Source organism: Balaenoptera ricei, chromosome 5 (assembly GCF_028023285.1).
Source record: "Balaenoptera ricei isolate mBalRic1 chromosome 5, mBalRic1.hap2, whole genome shotgun sequence".
Classification (NCBI taxonomy): domain Eukaryota; kingdom Metazoa; phylum Chordata; class Mammalia; order Artiodactyla; family Balaenopteridae; genus Balaenoptera; species Balaenoptera ricei.
In genome coordinates this window covers 109920907-109948245 of record NC_082643.1, presented here as the reverse complement: position 1 = coordinate 109948245, position 27339 = coordinate 109920907, and the positions used below count along the sequence as shown (strand labels likewise).

The window sequence follows — 27339 nt, the reverse complement described above, 5'->3', positions numbered from 1 at the left end:
ACAAATAAGAAACTAAATGTTAATCTAGTTCAAGTTACCTAAATGTATAAAGAAAAAGCAATGTGCTAGCCAACATCCTCACTAAAACATAAATCATCATGAAACACAGGCAAATTCCTCCCTGTATCATAAAGGATCAAAAACCATCGGTAAAAATGTAGTGTTTCTCTAATTAATTGAAAACAATATATACCAGGTAAAAGACTACTCAAGTCTAGAAGAGAAATAACACAAAAATGAGCCAGTTATAGTTTAGGTACAAGTGACAAATATATTTCTTTTTATTGTTAAGTTTTCTCTAATGTACTTCAGTAACTGAAGTGTTTGATTTTATTTTATTCCACTGTTGGCCATAGTTTGAGCCCTACAGACTCCCTTCCCTTTCACCTCAAAGGGAGCTCCTTTGTATGTAGCCACACATTCGTCATTAGTGTAAAGATCAGGCTGGATCTGCTCCCAAATCTTCTTCTTAGGATTCAGCTCCTTGTCAGGCTCTCCTGTTGGGGGAGGAAAAAAAATACATAGCTAACATATTAATAAACTGTCCATAGAAATTTCTAGTGAATTGTCTTGAATACAATTTCTGATCTTTAGGCCGGATCAGGATTTAAACGTTTACTTTTAACACTTATTTTATTTTTACTATGTCGGCAATTTATATTCTTGATTGGTAAAATAAAATATTTTGTCATTTCCTTACAAACGTTAAAGATATTATTTTTTACTCTTACAATAAACAGTTTTACAGGTAATATAGCTCAATGAATTGGAATGATTCATTCTAATTAGATTAGAATGAAATGATTAGAACGAAAATACAAATGATTAGAATGAAAATACAAGATACTAATTTTATCACTACATATAAAGAAAGATTTTGAACAGATGAGAGCATAATTTGATGTGTTATATTTTTACACATGGCAGAAGCAGCTTATGCTTTACTATTTGTTTCAACATAAAAAATAAATGACTAGATCGCTGCTAGAGTACTTAAAGATTTCTTACAATACTGGAGAATGGCTTAAATGTTGGGGTTATCTAGCTAAATATAATAACTACTCTGGGTTTCATCTGCTGCCCATTCCACTTGGTGAGATGGAAAGAGAAAGGAAGAATAAGGAGACAGGACTAGCATTTTCTAAGCACCAGGAATATATGTTGCTGCGTGCAATTCACAGAACAACACTGACTCTAGTTTTAAATATAAAGAAACTGGGGCTCAGAGAAGATAAGCTGCTCAAAGTCACACAATCAACAAGCAGAGTGAGATTTGACACCAAAGCCCTTACTCTGTTAGTACAGCACCTTGCCTCCTAATAAATTATCTTCTGAAAAGGAACAAACAACACTTTTACAAGTGGATAATATCCTATCCCCTCTCTTTACCGTAACTCACATTATAAAGTTTACAATCAATAAAAGACAAACACATTGTAGAACATATCTGGTCTAGGCTTAAAAACTACCAATATACCAAGCAATCCCTCTATTTAATGAATGATGAGGAAGAAGAGAGTAAAGTTGAATGTAACATGATTTTAGTAGCTGAGGATGTTCAATAACTTTTGAAATGAAGAATCAGTTTAAGAAACAATGAAGAGAAGTAACGAATCCCTTAAGTGTTAGTTTCAAATGGAAAATGATTTCCCTGGAGGTAACAACAAAAATACTGCTTAAGTATAACTAAGTAATAATAGAAATATAACTTTCTAGATCTTTTTATTAGCTCTTCAGAAACTACCCTGAAACTGGCAAAAATATACAAAACTGTCCTGATATGTAGGTTTTCAGAGATGACAGAACAGTTAATTGAATAATGTATCTACAGTAGAAGAACAGGCAGTGAAACTAAAACTGAAGAGACTGTCTAGTATAAAAGATAAGGATTTTTCGTACTCCTTTAAGAGCATTTGATTATTTGATTGGACAACAGAGAAACTAATTAATAAACAGAACAGAAAAAATTCCAATATATAAAGTATCTATAAAATTTTTATTTTTTTTCACCAAGCCATTGGTTAGTCTAAGAGCATAATCCTACTTTGTTTATACACAGATCATGTGGGGAAGTGGGCATTCCAGAATTCTGTAAAAGCTGAGACCAGACACACTGTTCAGGAGGGCCTGAGTACTAACTCTGGATCCCCCCACCTTGAACCCAAAAAAAGATATTCCCAAACTGATAATGAATTCAAGAAGCAGATTGTCTCAGGTTTGTGTAAAAGCTTCTTATCAAGACCACAGATTGTGTGGGTAAATTTTTGCTGAATGCAGACATAAGCCCCAAGTACAACAAGCTGTGGTGCAGCACAAACTTAAGCTTGTCAGATCTAGGAAGACACTGATATGTATAGAAAATAATAATCATTATAATACATAACACTACACTTACATAGTGCTTACTATGTGCCAGGCACTGCACTATGTGCTTTACATATATTTACTCATTTAATCCTCTCAGTATACTAAATAAATACTATTAATTACCCCCGCTTTACAGATGAGGAAATAGAGGCACAAAAGTAATAGCTAAGAGCTTAAAACACCAGGCAGGTAGCTAAGTGTTTCAAAAGTTAAACCTCACAAAACTCACAAGAAATACATACCATTAAAAAGCTTTTCTTACAGATGAAAAAGCTGGGCTCAGAAAGGTTCCTAGGTCACCCAGCACTTGTGGAACAAGATCTGAAGGTTTTAAACTTCTTACGTAAGACTGTAATAATGTTCAAGGGATAAAGATTTTAACTAAAAATGAACTAGAAACTATGAGAAGAACCTCCCACTCTTGATTGTTGCTTTTAACACAACAGGCTCAATACCTGAACATTCCGAATGTGGCTGCAAGACTTTAACGAGTCAGTAAATGAAATAATGATTCAGACCACTAAAATTTTGAGATTGTAATTAAAACTTGCCAAATTACGATCACTGAATATAAATCAGAGTTGAAAAGTCTTGGATGGAGTGTTAACCTTGTGGTTTATTCATGTTTCTCAATAATACACTATTTGGTAAGGTATAAAGCAAGTTTAAAATGAAAGTTTAAATCACCTCTCACAAAAAAGCATACCTAATATTTTAAACAATTTTTAAAAATGAACTCTATTTCCAGAGAAGCCTTTCATCATTCCTCTGTGTTATATCCTTCTTCTAAATCTTATTTTCCTAATTTTCTCGCCCTCCCTCCCTCCTTTCCTTTCTCTCATCATCCCTATGTGTTATAATCTTCTTCTAAATCTTATTTTCCTAATTTCCACCCCCCCTTTCTTTTTTTGGCATGGCTATCCAAACAAAGTGATGATATCAACAAAAGTTCTTAAAGCTGAAAACTGTAGTCTCTGTAATTGCTAAACACATGCCAATAATCACCATGTGGAAATGGTTACACGTATTGTAAGAGAACTAATCATTCAGAGATTACTTTAAGATAACTCAATCTAAACAAAACACACAGGCAACAGGAACTAGCTCAGAAAGGAGTTTGTACAGATGTAAAAAGCTGTGACTACCATCTCAGCGTTTAAAAACTACAAAAAGCAATAAACATAAATTCCAGAGTCATCAGCTTCCCTGATATGTCAAGACCATGAAAAGCTTAGCACCAACTTAATTATTTTATGTTTCATTAATTGAGCTTTTGAACTATAATAATTGTAACTATCACCTTTTGTGATGCAAAAACTAAAGTATAACTTTGCAAATAGGGATCAATTAATTTTACAGAGCTAATCAACAGAGAAAAGTGGTTTGTTGATTTGATAGGAATGATCTTGGAAATAATGAAGATGGATCCTCAGGTCTGTTCTTCAAATACTGGAGGGTTTGGGGGGGGTTCTTTAAAACATGTTTTACTAGTATGTTTCTTTCTGTTTATTCAATAACCAACTTACTGACCTCCTACTCTATGCCTGACATTTTTCTGGATGGTTGGAATATACTAGTGAATAATAACAACAAAAATCTTGATTTCATGATGCTTACATTTCCATGTGGGCAGAAAATAAATAATGTACAGTTTATCTGATGATGATAAGTGTTTTGGAGAAAAATAAAACAAATAAGGAGACATCTGAAAGATTTGAATAAGATGAGGGACCAAGCCATGTAGCTACCTGGGGAAAGAGACAGTGGCTCAACTAGGGTGATTGAGGAGCAGCTGAAGTACATGAGGTTAATGAAATAATGAGAGGCCATTGTAAGGACCTGTATCTGTATTCTGGCTCAAATGGAAAGCTTTTTAATAGTTTTTTGCAGAGGACTAATATATCTGACCTACATCACCCTGTAGGCTATAACTGAAAATAGACGGAAGAAGGGCAAGGGCAAAAGCAGAGCGATCAGTTAGAAACCTTTTGCAATTACCCAGATAAGAGACGGTGATGTCAGGACCAAAGTGGTGGAGGTAGAGATGATGAGAATCACTCCAGATATGTTCAGAAGGTACAGCCACTAGGATTTTCTGAAGAAGATGTATGCAAAAGGGAAATCTAGGGAGAAGACTGGGATATACATTCTTCTCCCCTGGGACATGTTAGTGAAGAAGTCTCGTAGGTAGCTGGACAAGTGACTGAATAAAATAGCCAAAGGAATGAACATGGAAAGAAAAAGAGGCCAAGCATGGAAAAAGAGAAGAGGTCAAGGATCAAGGTCTGAGGTATTCCAATTAAGAGGTCAGGGAGGTGAGGAAGAATCAGCAAAGGAGATGAGCAGAGCAGCCAATGAAGCATGAGGACCACCATGCAAGTGTGGTGTCAGAAGCCAAGTCAAAGTTAATTAAGAAAAGGACTGAGAACTAACTAGCCATGGATTTAGCTACAGGGAGTAAATTGGTGATCTTGACCAGAGCAATTATGGTGGAATAGTGGAGAGAGAAGCCTGATTGAAATAGGTCTTAAGGAAGAGAATCAAATATAGACAGGCTTTTTTTTTTAATTAAAAAAAATTATATTAGTTTCAGGTGTACAACACAGTGATTAGATATTTTTATACATTATGAACTGACCACTGCAATAAGATCATTTACTGTCCATCACCATACAAAGTTGTTACAATATTATTGACTGTACTCCCTATGTATACATTACATCCCCATGACTTACTTCTTTTATAGCCAGAAGTTTGTACCTCTTTACCTCCTTCACCTATTTCGTCTGTCCCCCCCACCCTCCTCCCCTCTAGCAACTATCAAACTATCAAACTGCAGTTTGTCCTCTGTATCTATGAATCTGTTTTGTTTTGTTTGCTGTGGTTTTCAGATTCCACAAAGTGAAATCATATGGTATTTGTCTTTCTCTGACTTATTTCACTAATAAGCATAATACCCTCAAGGTCCACAAAGATTTCATTCTTTTTAATGGTTGAGTAATATTCCATTGTGTATGTGTGTGCGTGCATACGCGCACGTGCGCACACACACACCACACACATACACCACATCTTCTTTATCCATTTATCTATCAATGGACACTTGGGCTGCTTCCATATCTTGGTTATTATAAATACTGCTACAATGAACACAGGTGTGTTTTCCGAGTTAGTGTTTTTATTTTCTTCAGATAAATAACCAGAAGTGAAATTTCTGGACCACATGGTAATTCTACCTTTAGTTTTTTGAGGAACCTCCATACTGTTTTCCATAGTGGCTGCAACAATTTACATTCCCACCAACAGTGTAGAAAGGTTCCCTTTTCTCCACATCCTTGCCCCATTTACAACTGCATCAAAAAGAATAAAATACCTAGGACTAAATTTAACCAAGGAGTAGAAACGCCTGACTCTGAAAACTCTTTGTCACTGAGGAAAGAAACTGAAGATGACACAAATAAATGGAAAGTTATACTGTGCTCACGGATTGGAAGAATCAATATTGCTAAAAGGTCCATACTACTCTAAGCAATCTATGGATTCAATTCAATCTCTATCAAAATACCCGCAGCATTTTTCATAGAAGTAGAACAACTAATCCTAAAATGTGTATGGAAACACAAAAGCCCTCGAATAGCCAAAGCTATTTTGAGAAAGAAGAACAAGGAGGGGTCACAACTGAACTACACTGAACTTGAAACTATACTACAAAGCTGCAGTAATCAAAACAGGATGGTACTGCCACAAAACCAGACACATAGATGAACAGAACAGAATTGAGAGCCCAGAAATGAACTGACACTCATAGCATCAATTAATCTACAACAAAGGAGGCAAGAATATACAATGGGGAAGAGGTAGTCTCTTCCATAAATGGTGTTGGGAAAACTGGACAGCTACATGCAAAAGAATCAGACTTGACCACTTTCTTACACTATATACAATAATAAACTCAAAATGGATTAAAGACTTAAATGTAAGTCCTGAAACCATAAAATGCCTAGAAGAAAACACAGGCAGTAAACTCTTTGAGGTCAGTCTTAGCAATAGTTTTTTTGAATGTCTGTCCTCAGGCAGGGGCAACAAAAGCAAAAACAAACAAATGGGACTACATCAAACTAAAAAGTTTTTGCAGAGCAAAGTAAACCATCAACAAAACAAAAAGGCAACCAACTGAATGAGAGAAGATGTTTGCAAACTTGCTGATAAGGGGTTGATATCCAAAATATATAAAAACCTCAAATCACTCAATACCAAAAAAAAACCCCCAATTTAATTTTAAAGAATAAGTGGGTCCAGAAGCTAAAGATCTTCACATATCATACATGCTTTGAGATTAACCATAAACTCATATTTACTAATAAGACTCAATATCAACAGAGATAAGCATGATCTTAGAAGTTCGAAGTCTAAATGCAAATTCTCATTTATTATTAGACCAAAACCAGTGCATTCTCAAAAAAAAAAAAGGTATCAATGCCTTTGTCTCCTGTAATACTGTTTTCGGTTGCTTGATGCTTTAGGGACCAGTTACCATATTTAAATACTAAAATTTATGGCTTCACACATTTAAGATTTTAAAAAGTAGTGGGGAGAGTTTTTAGCCATTGTTATAAAAATATGATTTGGCATCTTCTAAACTCTATGGAAGTGATGGTTTTGTAGTTGGAAAAATAGTTATTCAAGGCCAAATAGCAATTCAAAGGTTTGAGCCCCAGTTGCAATTTCTATACCACACTTAATATACATAACATAAAATGTAAATCTCTAGACACTGAGCATATCAAGTGAACATCAAAATGTACCAGCAGACACCTTAAGCTTTAAAATGTAAAACATATGCTGAACAATACAGTACTGATAAATCATGGCTCTCTCTGGGAAAAGGAAAAAAAAAAACCAAAACAATAAGACTAATGGTCTGTTGCATACATAGTATTAACTGTTATTTCCTTTTAGATTTACTGCTACAGAAGCAGTAACCTATGTGGAAGCATAAGTAGGATTAGTACTAACAGACCTCATGTCCCCAAGTTTATCAATTATTCGATGCTGTTCAGCTTGGTTAAGCACTTTATAAGTTATAAGAGAATAATTCAAACAACCTCATAGGCTACTTTAATGTTAGGTTTTTCCCTTTCACTTTACAAATTTTTTAATATGTTATCTACATATTCATGTGGTAAGGCACAAGGAGAAACTATGAATATGAAAGAAATATTAGACTTTGGAATGATGTAAACATAAACACACAAACAGCCAAACAGATTGGAAGATTCAAAAATATAATAAAGGCAAGAAATCCACACTGGGCTATTAGCATCTCTAATGCTAAATCACTGAGTAACTAAAAAAAAAAAAAAAAAAAATTTCAATATACGTAACAGTAACATCCAGATAATAACAACTGATTCAAGTGCTGAAATATTTATCTGTTAATTCTATAAGATAAGGGAATGAAAGCTGTCATAGAAATAAAAGAACTATAAGCCTTCTCTAATGATAGCCCATATGAATTCACAGCAAGCAACAATCAACAAACAAAAATGCTGATCGTATTAGAGATTCAGGCACATCTACTGTTCGATCCTTCTACAAACTCTGTATAACCTTAAACAAGTAACTTAAGTACTATTGGGTCTCAGTTTCCAAATTTGTAAAATAGTGGGTTAAAGTAGATGATTTCTTCCAGTTCTAAACATCTGACTCTACAATTTATATCAAAAAATAAAACTTAAAATGTACTCATCTTAAATATTTAAATAAAAAGGAAGGCAAATTTTAATCTGAAAGGGTAAACCAAGATTTTTGTTTTTTTTCTTCAATGTGTGCTGAATCTTAAAAGAAAAAGTTTGCTTTTATTTTCATTCCATTCCAACTTAGTGAAATAGAATTTCAGGTTTGTCAGGTACACACATGACGGCCTACCCAAAAGCATGAAGTTTGGCAAAGTGTTTTGATATCCTAGTAAGTAGAGTGGTGATCGTGTGCTCCTAGAACCAAAAGCTATCATGCTGCTTTGAGAAATGATTGAGCCTGGGATTTTCCCAAAACCTGCTTTACCAAAAAAGGTTCTCAGAGCACAGACCATCATGATCTCCAATCTACCAAGGTTCAAGACATACACATGGATTCAAAGTCACAGATACTTGTTAAACAACCCCATGTTTTTTAGATTAGTATATTTTTTATTAGGAGGTGGGAGCTGAGTTTCATGGAAGTTACCCATGCTTTCATCCATTTTATAAAATCTTATTATTCCAATGTTAAAATTCTTCATGTCTTAATATTTCATCAAACACAGTTAACATAGGGTTAAAAAAACACGACTATATAATCATATCAGCTTTGCTATTCCATTAAAACTCATTTGTTTTTACAAATACATCTCCAAATAAATTTTGACTTTTAAACCTAATCCTACTTGTTACCCTAATTTATTTCTGCTTTTCCTTACTCCAGTCAAATGAACATCCTCTGTAAATAGTCTTTTAATTTCTAACTGTTTTTACTCTTATGAGGTCTTCAACTTTTATGAAAGAAATATTTATTCTACATCTGCCAAGCATCCTTTCTTTACTGCTTCAAAGACCTATTTGAAGAAATGTTCTCATGCATTATGAAGTTTCATCCATCTCAGGAGCATTTTACTACAGAAAAGAAGCAATATGAAATGAACTTTCCTGTTAGATTATTAAAATAAATGTGAATTTCTACTTAGAGATTTCCTCTAAATCCTCAAGTCTAGTAAAAGCATGTGCAAGTATATTACTAGACCGACTTTGAGAATTATATATTTCCCCCTCCCTTTTCATCTCTTCATCTTTCTGTGTTGCATTCTGAGATAATCTACAGCTTAAATGATTTTGTAGCACATTAATTGGTTCTCTATCCTTATGACATTCTTCTGCTATGGAGGTATCAAAATTAGTATTTCACTTAGGGTAAAATCTCTCTGGTGTTTTATGAAATTTGAGTGTTCAGGGGGAAGGAATAGTTAGACAGTTGTGCCATCTTGAGTCAATCTCAATAAACTCAATTATATCACTAATAATGATCATTTAATGTCAAGTCTTACAAGTCACTTACAGGATTGATTTTAAATGTAAACATTCCAAGCATAGCTTTGAGAACAATGATTCCCAAACTATTTTAAATAATGACTAATAAATACTTACCAGGGAAAGCATCAAAGGTAATTCTGTCTCCAGGAACAGACCCATTAGGAGGTGCCAAGATTTCAACTTTCTCTGGTGAACTAGCACACATCACCATTGCCTGAGATACTACTCCCCTCATCTTTGCAGGTTTCAGGTTACAAAGTAAAATCACCATCCGATTTTGCATCTGTGTGAAATATAAATTGATGATTAAAGATGTCTAGAGATTTAGAATAATCTTATCTAGAATATATTAAGGTACATCTAATATGCTAAATATCAAATGTCCTATTTTTGTGGCTGTTTTTATCCTTATCTGTGTCTAAAATCTTTTATGTTATTAAGAAGTCTTATATCAACATGAAAAAAAATTCTACAAATTGACAATGCATTAGAGATCAAACAGCAGAGGCAATAATATGTCACTTAAATATAAATAAAGAAATGGCTGAGTGAAACAGATTTGGTTTTGAATTTAATCTGTCATGTACTAGCAATGAGGCTGTATAAAGTTGATCTCCCTGTTTCCTCACAAAAGGAGGGAAATGATATTAAAGACTTGTCACAAGGATTAAATCATAACATGTATATAAAGCATTTAGCTTAGCATTAGCACTAAAATAAATGCACATATTTTCTCCTATATGTTTGATCATTTCCAATACTATGCAAGGTTCATTTCCTAAATTAAAAAATACTGATCATTTAACAATTCAAGCATTATGCACACTACAATGAACAATTATGGCTATTTCTATAATTTGTTAAAGAAGTACATAAATATTTCTTTAAACTTCAAATTTACTCCCAAATTCTATGATTAAAAAAAAATTAGCCTAAGGCTCAAATTTAAAAGGCTCCCTTTTTGGAGGTGTTCATGAATTCTTATTCTCTTCAAACAAATAACTGTAAAATGCCACATATATGGGAACTTCAAAAAAAAAGTTATAGCAAATATGTATAAGAAAAACAACAGGGTTAGCTAGATGCAATCTGTTAAGAATCAGATGAGAGCTGTGGACCTTTACCGTAGAAAAATAAACAAATGTACAAAATTTGGTATGCAGTTTTGGGGAGCTAAGTGCTGTTACTTTATAGACTGCTTACCAGTACTGACTTGTTGGGTTAGATACAGATGTGTATATAAATAGCTTTGGTCATGGCTGTGAATGATAGCTTTTGGAAGAGAAGAAAAAGTCTAACTTATGAGAACAAAAAAGTTGAAGCTCCAATGAGGAGGAGTTTTTCCAATTTGAGCTGGCTCAAGATCAGCTGGTTCTTTTCTCCAGGGCTCCTTATGAACCTAACTTCCTAAGTAGTTATAAAGGAGCCCTGGTCCTATACAAAACGAATGTTAAAAAGAAAAAGCACACACATGTGCCAAGTCTATCTTTTTTTCACAGATAAGAGAAATTTCTTCACTGATCTCCTTAATTCAATCTTTCTCCCCTCCACAAAGCAACCGGATGATACTACTAATATGTGAGACAGAGCATAATACCCCTTAGCTCAAAAATCCTCCAATGGCTTTCATCTCACTCAGAACAAAAGCCCAAGTTTTTACAATGATCTCTAACACCCTATATCATTTGGCATCTTTATCTCTGATTTCATCTCCCGTGACATTTCCCCTTATTTAGTCTGCTACAGTGACACTGGCCTCCTGCTGTTCTTTGAACATCCCAGGTATACTTCTGATTCAGGGCTGCCTGAAAATGCTTTCCCACCAGACAGAATGACTTGCTTTCTTCATTTTCTTAGACCTTTACTTAAATATCACTTTCTTTGGTCTTCCATGGCCACTTTATATAAATGACAACATCTTCCTAGCCTCAATACTTCCTAGATTCTTTCCCTGCTTTATTTTTCTCCTGATATCTATCACTATTTAACACACTACATATTATGATTTTCTGACTCCCTCATAGGGATATGAGCTTCACAAAGGGAGGGCTTTTGGTTTTTTTAAGCAAATCTATCTATCTATCTATCTTTCTATTTTAATTCACTTGCCTAGAATAGTTCCTGGCACAGTGTAGGTACTCAATAAATATTAGCATCTAGAAATAGGAATGAATAAATGTAGGAATTTATGCAGGTTCACAAAGCCAATAAGCAACAAAGTTGGCAAAGGACTGAGAGGGAGAACTATTTTAATGTTGAAGTCTATGGTCTCTGCAATGTCTCAAGCACTATGGGGCAGAGGAAATAGGTAAATGATGCAAATTACTAAAGAAGATGTCTAGAAACAGCAAATTAAAAACTATTACTGTCTTTGATTCGTTCCACGGTCATTGGAAATATAGATACATTTAAATATCTAAATAATAAAATACATAACATCAAATTTTTAATGAATAAAGGAATACCATTAAAAATTGCGCATTCAATCTTCATGATCCCCTCTCCTCTTTCCTCTTCAGGTATGAAAATATTTCTTGAGTTATAAAGAAATAAAACTTGCTTTCTTAATTTTAGATTGGTGCTTTCTGAGTTATATAACAATGATTTTAAAAATCAAGGAATAAAATTCCATGATGGAACAATGATGTTAAATACCAAACTAAAAACATTTTTAAAAATTGAGAAAAAAATAACATATTTCTTCTATGTTCATGAATTTGATCTTAATTTACAGATCTTTTGCAAGTTTTTGGTAGTTTTATGCACTTTTTGGTGGAATTCATTACATTCAAACCGATCAACTGAATTAATCAATACTGGCTCATGTTGTGCAGTATGATACAAAATTACATGAAAAAACATTAAGAAAGAGGGAATGAAGGTGAAATGTATATGTAGAAATAATATTAGCTATACAGATTACCTGTTCAAGAGGAACATGATTCACCAGGCCACTGACAACTGTTCTTAAGACTGTTTCTCCAACATCTACCTCTTCTACATACAAAGAATCTGCATCAGGGTGTTTTCTGGCAGTGATGATACAACCAATTCGAAGATCCAGACAGGATACATCAATAGGCTTAGAGTCAGCACTTCCTCCTGCTGGCTGTTGTTTTTTCTCCTTTTTCTCTCCTAAAAATATTTACAAATGGATAAACATCAGAAGTAAAAATACACTATGAAAATCTCTATAGCATTGATGCTGATGAGCTTAAAAGAAAAAAAAAAATGAGTGTTTATCTCCTATCTTCATTTAAATAACAAAGGAAAGAATTATTCATGTCACAATATTTGAACCCTTTTTAAGCTATTTCCCTGTTGAATTAACTGTCTATATCTCTAGTTAAAGACATAGAGTAGGTGTTGGTAATCTATAGCTCAAGGGCAAATCCAGCCCACTGCCTGTCAAAAAGTTTTATTAGAACAAAATCATGTTCATTAATTTACACGTTGTCTATGGATACTTTGGTACTACGGCAGAGTGGAGTAGTTGTAACAGAGACTTTATGGCCAGCAAATAACCTTTTAAAGAGAAAATTTGCCTTTCCCTGAAACAGAAGTGTAGAAAACCCTTTAAGATTTGATTTACTGTGACTCTAGAGAGTCACATTTTATTCTGATTATGTTTATAAAATTCTACTTTTATTTAAATGCTGATAATATAACTCTTATTAGCGTAAGATTACTTTAGCCATTGAGTCAAAATGCAACCTGTATAGAGTTCATATTCCTAAAGTTTACATTTAGCCTCTCTGGCAGAAAAAAAAATGTAAAACAAAACAAAAACTTATTTACCTCCCAATCTGTAGAGATTAAGTTATTATGGCTTGAAAACATTGTTTCTTAACTATTTCTTTGTTTTATATTTGAACAAATATTTACTCAGATCTAAGGCACTGAAAAAAATAAGATGAGTGGCCCATGCTAGCCAAGCACTAAAAATCTCTTTTAAGAAAGTCAGATGTATACAGTGAACATGTGATAAATATTACATACACAAAGAAATATAGAAGCACAGAGAAGAATAATTCTGCCTGGAGTAGGAATAGATGATTTTGTGTAAAAAACATTCACAGTTTACACAAAGATAGTTTATAAAAGAGGAGGCAGAGCTAGTTTAAAATAATGGACAATTCTTACTTTCATTAGCAAATTTTTTAAAAATACCATTTTCCATGTAACATATTAGCAAAGATTTTTTTAAAGAGTAAAAGCCCAAATGATATAGAAATATATATATAAAATTACTACAAAAATCTTAGTAGTTATCTTTGAGTGATAAACTATATATTTATTTTAAAATACTACATACATACTACTATAACAGCACAATATAGCTATTTTCATATACATTTTTAAACTTTACTCTCTAGGCATTTGAAATATCTTTATCAGGAATTCACATTCCAGAGGTGATTGCAAATATCAAAATCTATACCAAGAACTTTGTTAGTCATCATTAGGGATTTTAGAAATGTTTCATTAACAAATGAGTGATGCTTATAAGTGACAGTATAGAAAGACTGTATGGGTGCCACAACCCTTGTGTAAGCAGAATTTTGGAATCTGGCAATCTTAGCAGCCAAACACCAATGGAACAGCCTTCTAATCCAGCACTGTCCAATATAGTAGCTGCCAACCCCATAGAGCTATTTACATTTAAATTTAAAATAATTAAAAATTCAGTTCTTTAGTCATACTAGACACATTTCAAATGTTTAATAGCTGCATGTGGCTATTGTCTACTGTGTTGGATGATGCAGCTATACAGAACAGGAAGTTCTATTGAACAGAGGCATTCTAGACCTAGATCTCCATTTGGTTTTGAGTGCTCCCTCCTCCTCCAAAGGAAGACTTTGTTGTCTCATTTGACTAGAAGGCTGACTGACCCCGCAGCCACAGTAACGCATCCTCTTTGAGGATGGACTTCACCAAACTTATAAGAACAGGCTGCATGACTGTTTTGTGCCTACTTAATAAAATTCATAAAGTGAAAGAATTAGTCTGAACTGCTTTCTTTGTAACCATACCACCTAGTGGTGAAGTTACGTAGGAGAGGATGTACAGCCCCTAACGACTTCTAACAGAGGCTACTGATGCTTACCAAAAGGAACTGAGAAGTGCTAAAATGGCTTAGGTTAGCTCACAGATCCCTGAGCCATTTTATATTTTCCAAAAAAATTTTAACTGAGTTTAAATACTATGAGAGGCATGTATAATGAATTATAAAAGCACATTTTTAGACATGCCTGGGGAAATGAAGTCCAGAAAGGAATAAAGGAAAGTTAAATAAAAAAGGAGTCAGATTTATGATTAGAAAAATAGCTTTAGCAGCAATGGAAGGACAGACTAGAAAAAATGAGGCTTGAACATTAATTTAGATGAGCTCATGAGAACCTGAACTACCTGGTAGCACCTAACAAAATGGAGGAACAGAGCTGCGCTCCAGATACGTTGCGGTGGTAGGAATTACAGGCATACCTGACTTTATTGTGCTTCCCTTTATTGCACTTTGCAGATATTGCATTATTTACAAATTGAAGGTTTGTGGCAACCCTGCATCAAGCGTCTCTTGGCCCCATTCTCCCAACAGCATTTGCTCACTTCATGTCTTTGTGTCACATTTTGGTAACCCTCACAGTATTTCAAACTTTTTCATTATTATTATATTTGTTATGGTGATCTGTGGCTGTGATCTTTGATGTCACTACTGTAATTGTTTGGGGGTACCACAAGCCATGTCCATATAAAATGCTGAACTTAATAAATGTTGTGTGTGTTCTGACTGTCCACCAACCAGCCAACCCATCTTTCTCCCTCTCCTCGGGCCTCCCTATTCCCTGAGACACAATATTGAAATTAAGCCAATTAATTACCCTACAATGGCCTCTAAGTGTACAAGTGAAAGGAAGAGTCACACATTCATCACGTTCAAAAGCTAGAAATGATTAAGCTTAGTGAGGAAGGCATGTCGAAACCCAAGATAGGCCAAAAGCTAGATCTCTTCTGCCAAACAGCCAAGTTGTGAATGCAAAGAAGTTGAAGAAAACGAAAAGTGCTACTCCAGTGAAGACACGAATGATAAGAAAGCAAAACAGCCTTATTGCTAATATGGAGAAAGTTTTAGTGGCCTGGATAGAAGAGCACACCAGCCATAACATTCCCTTAAGCCAAAGCCTAACCCAGAGCACAGCCCTCTCTTCAATTCTGTAAAGGCTGAGAGAGATGAGAAATCTGCAAAAAGAAAAGTTTAAAGCTAGCAGTGCTTGGTTCATGAGCTTTAAGGAGAGAAGTTATCTCCATAACATAAAAATTCAAGGTGAAGCAGCAAGTGCTGATGTAGAAGCTACAGCAAGTTATCCAGAAGATCTAGCTAAGACAATTAATGAAGTGGCTACACTAGACAACAAATTTTCAATGCAGATGAAACAGCCTTCTACTGGAGGAAGATGCCATCTAGGACTTTCATAGCAAGAGAGGAGAAGTCAATGCCTGGCTTCAAAGGACAAGCTGACTCTCTTGTTAGGGGCCAATGTAGCTGGTGACTTGAAGTTGAAGCCAATGCTCATTTACCATTCTGAAAATCCTAGGGCCTTTAAGAATGATGCTAAATCTAGTTTGTTTGTGCTCTATAAATGGAACAACAAAGCCTGGATGACAGTATGTCTGTTTACAACATGGTTTACAAAATATTTTAAGCCCACTGTTGAGACTTTCAGCTCACAAGAATGATTCCTTTCAAAATGTTACTGCTCACTGACAATGCACCTGGTCACCCAAGAGCTCTCATAAAGATGTACAATGAGATTAAGGTTATTTTCACGCCTGTTAACACAACATCCATGCTATAGTCCACGGATCAAGGAGTTTGACTTTCAAGTCTTACTCTTTAAGAAATATATTTTTTAAAGCTATAGCTGCCATACATAGTGATTCCTCTGATGGATTTAAGCAAACTAAATTGAAAACTTTCTGGAAAGGATTCACCATTCTAGATGCCATTAAGAACATTTGTGATTCATGGAAAGAGGTCAAATGTCAACAGTAGCAGGAGTTTGGAAGAAGTTGATTCCAATCCTCATGTATAACTTGCAGGGTTCAAGATTTCAGTGGAGGAAGGAACTGCAGATGTGGTGGAAATAGCAAGAGAATTAGAATTGGAAGTGGAGCCTGAAGATGTGACTAAATTGCTGCAATCACATGATAAAATTTTAATGGATAAGGAGTTGCTTCTAATGGATGAGCAAAGAAAGTGGTTTCTTGATATGGAATCAACTCCTGGTGAAGATGCCGTGAAGACTGCTGAGGATAACAAAGGATTTAGAATATTACATAAACTTCGTTGATAAAGCAATGACAGGGTTTGAGAAGACTGACTCCAATTGGGAAAGAAATTCTACTGTGGGTAAAATGCTATCAAACAGCATATGTGCTACAGAGAAATAGTTTGTGAGAGGAAGATTCAATCAGTACAGCAAACTTCATTGTTGTCTTATTTTAAGAAACTGCCACAGCACCCCATCCTTCAGTAATCATGAGCCTGATCAGTCAGCAGCACTCAACATTGAGAAAAGACTCTCCCCCAGCAAAAAGATGATGACTTGCTGAAGGTTCAGATGATGGTTAGCATGTTTTAGCAATAAAGTATTTTTAATTAAGTTATATACATTATTTTTTTTAGACACACTGCTATTGAACATTTAACAGACTACAGTATAAACATAACTTTCATATGTACTAGGAAACCAAAGAATTCTTGTGACTTGCTTTCTTGTGATATTCGCTTTATTGCAGGGGCCTGGAACTGAACCTGCAATATCTCCGAGGTATGCTTGTATAGGCTTTGGTAGCCAATTAAATATGAAATTGAGGGACAGGGACAAGTTAAGGTTGACTCTAAGATTTCTACTCTAGTTGCCTAAGTGGACTGTGATATACTCTACACTTCAGATCTTAATGGGTTCCTAAAACTTCAACACCCCCATGCTAGTTGAGAAATTCTGCTTTGACTGGAATATCCCTTTCCTATCTTCACAACTGGTTCTAAGCTAACTTTCTACCTGTGATTTCTCTGAAACTATCCCCTATATATACACCTAAATTCAGTCATACCAAACTACACATAGGCCTCTATACTTAATCTCTTTGTTTTTAGTTATGCTGGTCCCTCTACCTCAAATGCCACACTCTTATCCTGTCATCCTTTAGGGCCCAGATTCTATGTTCCATTATCCTATTGTTCCTGACTTTAGTTCATAAAAGTCTGAACTTTCTTCCTGACACCATTATTATTATCAAAAATGCTGACATCTGATAAACCAGTCAAGTGCCAAATAACTTCAACTGTTCAAAAATACCTTTCTTTTCAATTTTCTCTTTCATCTTCTTTTCTTCTTCTCCTCCTCCTCCTTTTATCTGCTCTTTGGCACCAGAAGATATGGCTGTTATTGGTATAGACTGTATCACATTTTCAGAAACCGCAGAATCAGCTTGCAGTGGAATACCAGATGGGAATGGTATCTGTTTTACTGAGAGAGAAAATGAAAATAATGTCATTTATATTAAACAACAAACAAATGGAAAACTGTGAATAACAAATATGAACTCTATTTTTTTTAATTGAAATATAGTTGTACAATATTATGTTACAGGTGTACAATATAGTGATTCACAATTTTTAAACATTATACTCCATTTATAGTTATTATAAAATACTGCCTATATTCCCCATGATGTATAATATATCCTTGTAGCTTATTTTATACACAATAGTTTGTACCTCTTAATCCCCAACTACTATATTGCCCCTCCCCCTTCCCCTCTCGAGTGGTAACCACTGGTTTGTTCTCTGTGTCAGCTTTTTTATTATATTCACTAGCTTGTTATAATTTTTAGATTCCTCCTATAAGTGATACACTATTTGCCTTTTTCTGTCTGAATTATTTCGCTCAGCATAATACCCTCTGAGTCCACCCATGTTGCTTCAAATGGCAAAATTTCACGCTTTTTTATGGCTGAGTAGTACTCCACTGTGTTTGTATGTATATACTACATCTTCTTTATCCATTCATCTGTTGATGGACATTTAAGTTGCTTCCATATCTTGGCAATCGTAAACAACGCTATGAACATTGGGGTGCATGTATCTTTTTGAATTAGTGTTTTTGGTTTTTTGGATATATAACTAGGAGTGGAACTGCTGGGTCATATGGTAGAACATGAACTCTTCTTAAAAAGGAAATTCAGTGTGTATGATTATCAAGTCTTGACTATCTGAGACTGTAGAAAGGCTGCCAAGAAATTAAGTTTATTTTAACCATAAAAGAATAAATGCATTATTCTCCTTCAATCACTAATGATTAAACTGAGAAAATTTTAGATAACAATGTAAGCTAATATTTATTATAAACTTACTATGTCCCAGACACTTTTCAAAATGCTTTATCTGAATTAACTCTTGTAATTCTCATAAATACCCTAAGCAGTAAGTTTTATTCATATCCACATTTACAGATGATCAACCCGAGCCATACAGAAGTTAAGAAACTGGCCCATCACACACATAGTGAGAAAGGGAAATAAGAATTTATACCAGGTTGTCTGTCTCCAGAGATTACACCCCCTCATGGTTTGGCAAGATGGCATGTTTTTCACTCAGGTTTTCTCTTAAATAGAACAATCAACTGAAAAGATGTTTTAGTAACAATCATTTTTACATCAGAAGTAATGGAGAGACAGCAGCATTATTTGCCCATAATTCTGTTTCAAAAAACATTTTAAAGAAATAAAGAAAATTGCTCCAGCAATGTTAAAAACATACTCACTGCCTAGTAAACATGGAAGAATATAATCTTGTGAGGGATTTTGATGTGGCTTATATTCCAGCCAATATTCAAACCACTTTTCAGAGGTATTTTTAAAGTTCTTTGAAGGCTTCTTTTAGTAATATGAAGCTCCATCTACCCCTATTTTATGTTTCACCAAGACAGAATTCAGTACTTTAATTCAAACTGTTTTAGCATTTTATTACGATCACAGTTTAAAAGTTTAATGTTTACAGGGCAATCTTCTAGAACTAGGAGAAATGAAAAGCAGTTTTACACTGCTAATATTTTAGCTGTTTATTTAATTCTGCACCTGTATTCCAAATCTCCTAATCTTGGAAAACATCAACTATTCTCCAGTGACAAATAATATTCTCTCCAGTTGATAGTTTTAAGCATACATTATTGGTTTTTTCCTCTTACTTTTATTTAGCTAGGGTAGAATGCACACTAGAGCATTCAGAATAACTTAGTGACAGAATAAATGTCAAAAGGGAGTAGTAAGACAGGGATTCACTACACCCGGGCCTCCTTAATTCACCCAGGAAGGATTTTCTACAATATAATCAAATGTTTTTCCATGTGGTACTTTGAAATTATAACAGAACTATTCTTACTATTAATGTCATTCTATAATAATGTGAATTTATCTAGAAACCTTTAAAATAGTTCAATAAAAATTTTCATTTTTTTTTTCAACATAATTGTTGGAATGATAATTATATGCTGGCTTGGGTAACTTAAAAATAGTATTTGGTTTCAGGCAAATGACTATACATCTCTAAGCTTCAATGTGTAAAACAAGGATAATTTGTATACATGTAATTTTAAGGATAAAATATATAATGTATATGAAGCACTTGGCACATAGTGCCTGGCATAAAGCAAAACTTAGTAAATGTTAACTAAATATTATTATGGCTTATTTTCAACAACTATATAGTGACATAGTTGATGATGATCAAGGGAATAGTGATGATCACAGTACAGAGATTAGAAGTACAGCTTTCTGAACTCCAGCTTTGACACTTTTTGCATGATCTTAGGCAAGACCATTTACTTGCATTTTCTAAGTCTATATTTTGTCTTCAATATAAGAGGATAAATGCATGAATGCTTGAGTAACCAAGCATAAAACCTAACTTAATAAACAATATAATAATTATTATTATGAATAAAAACAACCTATTATTTCTGTAATTAATCACCTCCATTTTGAATTTCTGCCTTAATTAGCTCTTGTTTCAATTCTTCAATTTCTTTCTTCAATTTAGCATTTTCAACTCGAAGTTTCTTCTCTTCTCTCAAAGTTGCCTGCAAAACTGGGATCAAGAACAACCAGTTAAGATATAGTTATGTTTTCTAAAAGGTTTCTTATGGATACTACTTAAAAAAAGCATAGCCAGTATAAACAAAGCCAGTAACCAAATGTTTGGCCAGTTTCTTTATATCAGTTTAGTATTTATTAAAATAACATGATATTTAAAAGAGAGAGAGAAAAAGGGAAATAAATCTGTGAAGTAATAACAACATAAAAGGTTTTGTTTATCAATCATTTTCCTAGCTTTTATAAAAATTCTTATGAACCTGGCTCAGAGTGTCAGTAACAGGTTAACTGTAAGAAAGAGAGACAAATATTAGACATATTAAACTTTTAAAAAAGTCTAAGATCTAATAATGATAACCAAACAATAAAAAAGTATTCTCATTTCTTCCTTTTTAGTGATTACCTTGTAAAAGGAACTGAATAATCTTTTACTCCTAATGTCTCAAAAGTTAAGCTGGTCAAACATTTAATGAATGAAATAACTTCAAAGATTTGCTCAACACATAATATGTGTGTTCAAGGTCAGCAATAGGGTATACAAAAATATAAAAGAAAAACAGTGATTCTCGGTGGGGTTGGTACTGCTCCCAAGGTGGGATTTTGAAAATCTGTGGAAGTATTTTTTGTTGTCACAAATAAAGGGAGTCATTACTGGCATTTGTTAGGCAGGGGTCAGGGATGCCAGATGTCCTGCAATATGCTAGATATTCCTGTAAAATGAAGAACCGTCTTACGTTCTGCAGGATTTTGCAGTGACCCACTGTACATTTGTATAAGTGAAAATCCTGTTAATTATTTGAGCCTAGATCCTAATTACTTTTTATATATAAACATTCTTAAACATTTTCATTATACTCTGAATTTTCTAGGAATCAAGTACCATGTAAATCAAGAGTAGACTGTACTTTATTTTGTTCAAGAGCTTTACATAAAGAATCATTCATCATTCTGAGTAAATCAAAAACATGACTGAAAACTGCTTTTGGTATCTGAGTTGCCTATACCAAGGCACACTACTGTATCAATCTATATTATACCTGTTGCATTTTTGGTGATACCACGTATGTGAACCATGTAGCATGTGACCCTCTCATATGTCAGGCAGTATAGTCCTGCCTGAGTATTTACTTACTGAAATACACATTTTTATTATTACTACTATTCACAAATTACTTCCTTTTTAATTCTCCTCTATATTACATATATCTCTAATCTCTTCATCTTACTAATGAAAAGAAATATTAAGAATTTTTAAAAATAAGAAAAATCCTTTTAAAATTCTAAGAAAAACAATAACAATGTTTATAAAACATTATAAAAATAATTAAAACAGTATTTAAAATTAAGAAAAAAATTGATAATGGGAAAAATTTTTAGAGAATGAATGTAGGATTCTATAAGCCATTCAGTTTTATGCAGCAAAGAAAAGCATTTATTTCTATAAGTGATGGCAAAGATTCTGGAATTTTCATAACATTAACATTGGCTATTGAGAAATAAAATATACTTAAACAAAACAGAAAACAACCTAAATTTTAAAAGCAAAAATTCAGATTTGATATTTTTTGTATGCATCATAGCAATTTCCAGGTAAAACTTAAGCACTGGAAAAAATGTAAAAATCATTTCAGAAAATACCCTAGCAGAGAGTAATGTGAAAGTATACATTTTCTTCTATACAAGGTTAGAGGAGATATTTGAGTTCATATTTGACTCCACTCAATTTTCTTCATATTTAATCTCTAATTCTATACCAACTTAAGTATTTTATCAGTCTTGAAATAATACGTTGTTTTCTCTAAATATCACATATTCACTATACACCAATTCTAACTTATCTTAATCCTACATTATTTCACTCATAATTGTAATATTAAAGGAATATAGAAGTCATCATCAAGTTTGTGAAATAATAATATATGTGGTAAACATTTTTTTTTTGCTTTGTCAATATATGAATTCATTTTAAGTTATCTCCCTAGAAAATTTAAATTTTCTAATTTTCTTACTTGCTTTCTCCTTAAGAAGAGCAACCTGCTGCTTAAGATATTCAATTATTTGATCTGCCTCGGCACCCTTCTGTTCCAGTCTCTTGAGAACAGCATCACTGGCTGCCATTTTTGCCAAGAAACAGCAGAAAATCCTAAGTGAAAAAATGAAAGTGATACATTATACTGTAGAATGAATAAATTTATTGTACAGGACACCATGCACAAGCAGTCTGAGACGAAAAACATTTTCTACTGTAACAGAAAAATGTTAGAAAAATACTTTTCCTCTGAAGAGCAACAAACCAAACAAGAGGCAGAAATGTTAATAGATTAATTCCTCATTCTGTTTGGAAAAGAAAATCAATTTTTTCCTAAAAGCATGAAAACATGCTATTTAATCATATTTTAGGTTGGAAAGTTTTAAAGAAAGCTTTAAAATACTGCAGAATACTATGACAAGATAGAAACACTAAGGGACAGACTAACAACAACCTTAACTAAGGGATAACTGAGTACCACACCTGAGTTCCAAAGTAAAGACAATTGCTGAATTCCTTCTTTATATGTTTCCTTCGTATATTGGATATTTCTACTGTTTATTTAATTATGTACAAACTTATGTGTAAGGAAGAACATGTAAACTAGAAAGGCAAATATTAAAAGAAAATGATCGACAATTAGGAAAACACCAATATTAAACATATACCTACTCAGAAATAGTATCAGTATATATATACTGTATCCTTTGTAAAAAAAATTGAATTAGAATTTTAACTGTATAATAATGTATAGAAATTAGAAAACATCAATATGCAGAAAAATGCATATATAAGCAAAATTCTGAGATTAATTCATTATGTTAAAGTTCTAACTGCCAAATGTTAAGACAAATAGTCACACTCAGAAGAGAGGGTTAATCATTAACAATACTATGAACTGCTCTTTGCCCCTAATTTAACATCAATTTATAATCCAAAGTATGCCACAAGCATTGCTGAAATAATTCTAATTTTAAATAAATGAGGCACACTCAATAAATGGTGAAATTTTTTGATAAAATAATTGGCTAGTAGTGGACAAGATTGCTTTAAAATTTTAAATTATTAGGCAATAACCATCCTATATAAAGAACATTCTGAGATGTTTACTTTTCTTATAAAAAGAAAACCAACCCCAAAAAACTTTATGCTAAAGTTGACAATTTATGATATGGAAGCAATTTAAAAAACCCTATAAAAATAAAATTGCTAGTAATGAAGAAAATATAAATGGGGTGGTGGTGGTTAACCTGGAAAAGTCACAATAAACTCTTCCATGGACTATTATTTAATAGTTTAGAAAATGCAGAGGAAAAAAAGTTACAAAAATGAAAATGAAGATATAACCTTTTAAATTCTGCCAATTTTTACCAAAAGTGAATACAGAATACCCTGTTGTTCCTCAAATGTCTGCAAAGCCAGAATCTTAGAGAAAACAATGTTAGTAACAGAGAAATGTTAGTGGAAAACACATCCACATATGTAAGCCATGAACTCTTAAAATAGAGAATAGAGAAGGATCCTACGCAACCATTTTTACTTTTTTAAGGAACCTCCATATTGTTCTCCACAGTGGCTGTATCAATCTACATTCCCACCAACAGTGCAAGAGGGTTCCCTTTTCTCCACACCCTCTCCAGCATTTGTTATTTGTACACTTTCAGATGATGCCCATTCTAACTGGTGTGAGGTGATACCTCATTGCAGTTTTGATTTGCATTTCTCTAATAATTAGTGATGTTGAGCAGCTTTTCATGTGCTTCTTGGCCATCTGTATGTCTTCTTTGGAGAAAGGTCTATTTAAGTCTTCTGCCCATTTCTGGATGGGGTTGTTTTTTTAATATTGAGCTGCATGAGCTGTTTATATATTTTGGAGATTAATCCTTTGTCCGTTGATTTGTTTGCAAATATTTTCTCCCATTCTGACGGTTGTCTTTTTGTCTTGTTTATGGTTTCCTTTGCTGTGCAAAAGCTTTGAAGTTTCATTAGGTCCCATTTGTTTATTTTTATTTCCATTTCTTTAGGAGGTGAATCAAAAAAGATCTTGCTGTGATTTATGTCAAAGAGTGTTCTTCCTATGTTTTCCTCTAAGAGTTTTATAGTGTCCGGTCTTACATTTAGGTCTCGAATCCATTTTGAGTTTATTTTTGTGTATGGTGTTAGGGAGTGTTCTAATTTCATTCTTTTACATGTGGCTGTCCAGTTTTCCCAGCACCACGTAGTGAATAGACCGTCTTTTCTCCATTGTATATCCTTGCCTCCTTTGTCATAGATTAGTTGACCATAGGTGCGTGGCTTTATCTCTGGGCTTTCTATCTTGTTCCATTGATCTATGTTTCTGTTTTTGTGCCACTACCATATTGTCTTGATTACTGTAGCTTTGTAGTATAGTCTGAAGTCAGGGAGCCTGATTCCTCCAGCTCCGTTTTTTTCCCTCAAGACTGCTTTGGCTATTCGGGGTCTTTTGTGTCGCCATATAAATTTTAAGATTTTTTGTTCTAGTTTCGTAAAAAATGCCACTGGTAATTTGATAGGGATTGCATTGAATCTGTAGATTGCTTTGGGTAGTATAGTCATTTTCACAATATTGATTCTTCCAATCCAAGAACATGCTATATCTCTCCACCTGTTGGCATCATCTTTAATTTTTCATCAGTGTCTTATAGTTTTCTGCATACAGGTCTTTTGTCTCCCTAGGTAGGTTTATTCCTAGGTATTTTATTCTTTTTGTTGCAATGGTAAATGGGAGTGTTTCCTTAATTTCTCTTTCAGATTTTTCATCATTAGTGTATAGGAATGCAAGTCATTTGTTTCTATGTAGTTTTTTATTTCTTCTTTGCTTTCTTCAGTGACCTCTTGGTTATTTAGTAGCGCACTGTTTAACCTCCATGCATTTATGTTTTTTACAGTTTTTTTCCTGTAATTGATTTCCAATCTCACAGTGTTGCGGGCAGTAAAGATGCTTGATACGATTTCAATTTTCTTAAATTTTCCAAGGCTTCATTTGTGACCCAAGATATGATCTTTCCTGGAGAATATTCCATGTGCACTTGAGAAGAAAGTGTAACCTGCCACTTTTGGGTGGAATGTTCTACAAATATCAATTAGACCTATCTGGTCTATTATGTCACTTAAAGCTTGTGTTTCCTTATTTATTTTCTGTTTGGATGATATATCCATTGGTGTAAGTGGGGTGTTAAAAGTCCCCTACTATTATTGTGTTACTGTCGATTTCTGTTTTCATGGTTGTTAGCATTTGCCTTATGTATTGAGGTGTTCATATGTTGGGTGCATAAACATTTATAGTTATATCTTCTTCTTGGATTGATCCTTTGATCATTATGTAGTGTCCCTCCTTATCGCTTGTAACAGTCTTTATTTCAGTCTATTTTACCTGATATGAGTATTGCTACTCCAGCTTTCTTTAGATTTCCATCTGCATCGAATATCTTTTTCCATCCCTTCACTTTGTCTGTATGTGTCCCTAGGTCTGAAGTGGGTCTCTTGTAGACAGCATATATATGGGTCTTGTTTTTGTATCCATTCAGCCAGTCTGTGTCTTTTGGTTGGGGCATCTAATCCATTTACATTCAAGGTTATTATCAATATGTATGTTCCTATTACCATTTTCTTAATTGTTTTGGGTTTGTTTTTGTGGGTCTTTTTCTTCTCTTGTGTTTCCTGCTGCGAGTTGTTTCTTTAGCATTTGTTGTAAAGCTGGTTTAGTGGTGCCGAATTCTCTTAGCTTTTGCTTGTCTGAAAAACTTTTGACTTCTCCATCGAATGTGAATGAGATCCTTGCTGGGTAATCTTGGTTGTAGGTTTTTCTCTTTCATCACTTTAAGTACATCCTGCCAGTCCGTTTTGGCCTGCAGAGTTCTGCTGAAAAATTAGCTGATAACCTTACAGGGGTTCCTTTGTATGTTATTTTTTGTTTTTCCCTTGCTGCTTTTAATATTTTTTCTTTGAATTTAATTTTTGTTAGTTTGATTAATATGTGTCTTGGTGTGTTTTTCCTAGGGTTTATCCTGTATGGGACTCTCTGTGCTTCCTGGACTTGGGTGACTATTTCCTTTCCCATGTTAGGGAAGTTTTCAACTATAATCTCTTCAAATATTTTCTCAGACCCTTTCTTTTTCTCTTCTGCTGGAACCCCTGTAATTTGAATGTGGTGTGTTTACTGTTGTCCCAGAGGTCTCTGAGATTATCTTCTTTTCATTCTTTTTTGTTTATTCTGCTCCTCAGCAGTTATTTCCACCATTTTGTCTTCCAGCTCACTTATTCGTTATTCTGCCTCAGTTATTCTGATATTGATTCCTTCTAGTGTATTTTTCATTTCAGTTATTGTGTTCATTCTCTCTGTTTGCTCCTTAGTTCTTCTAGATCTTTGCTAAACATTTCTTTTGTTTTCTCAATCCGTGCCGCCATTCTATTTCCAAGATTCTGGATCTTCTTTGCTATCATTACTCTGAATTCTTTTTCAGGTAGATTGCCTGTTTCCTCTTCATTTATTTGGTCTTCTGTAGGTTTTTACCTTGCTCCTTCATCTGTGAGATATTTTTTGTCATCTCATCTTTTTTGTTGTTGTTTAATAAGTGGGATTGTGTTCCTGTCTTACTGGTTGTTTGGCCTGAGACTTCTAATAGTGGGGTTTTTAGGCTATTGGGCAGAGCTGGGTCTTGGTGCTGAGATGAGGAATTCTGTGAGACCTCACTCCAACCAATA

The 27339-nt window shown here is 33.8% G+C and overlaps 1 protein-coding gene across 2 annotated transcripts in view; it reads right to left on the bottom strand.

Moving 5' to 3' along the window:
- Positions 1-245: 245 nt before the first annotated feature.
- AIMP1 (aminoacyl tRNA synthetase complex interacting multifunctional protein 1) overlaps positions 246-27339 on the bottom strand; it is a 34132-nt gene continuing 7038 nt past the window's right edge. For both annotated transcript variants that reach the window (XM_059923377.1, XM_059923378.1), the window contains 6 exons: positions 22595-22728; positions 20467-20580; positions 17792-17962; positions 12355-12566; positions 9546-9714; positions 246-497 (listed from right to left, as the gene is read on the bottom strand). In XM_059923377.1, coding sequence (XP_059779360.1) covers positions 331-497; positions 9546-9714; positions 12355-12566; positions 17792-17962; positions 20467-20580; positions 22595-22728 — 967 coding nt within the window. In that variant the 3' untranslated portion in view covers positions 246-330. The remainder of the gene's footprint in view (positions 498-9545; positions 9715-12354; positions 12567-17791; positions 17963-20466; positions 20581-22594; positions 22729-27339) is intronic.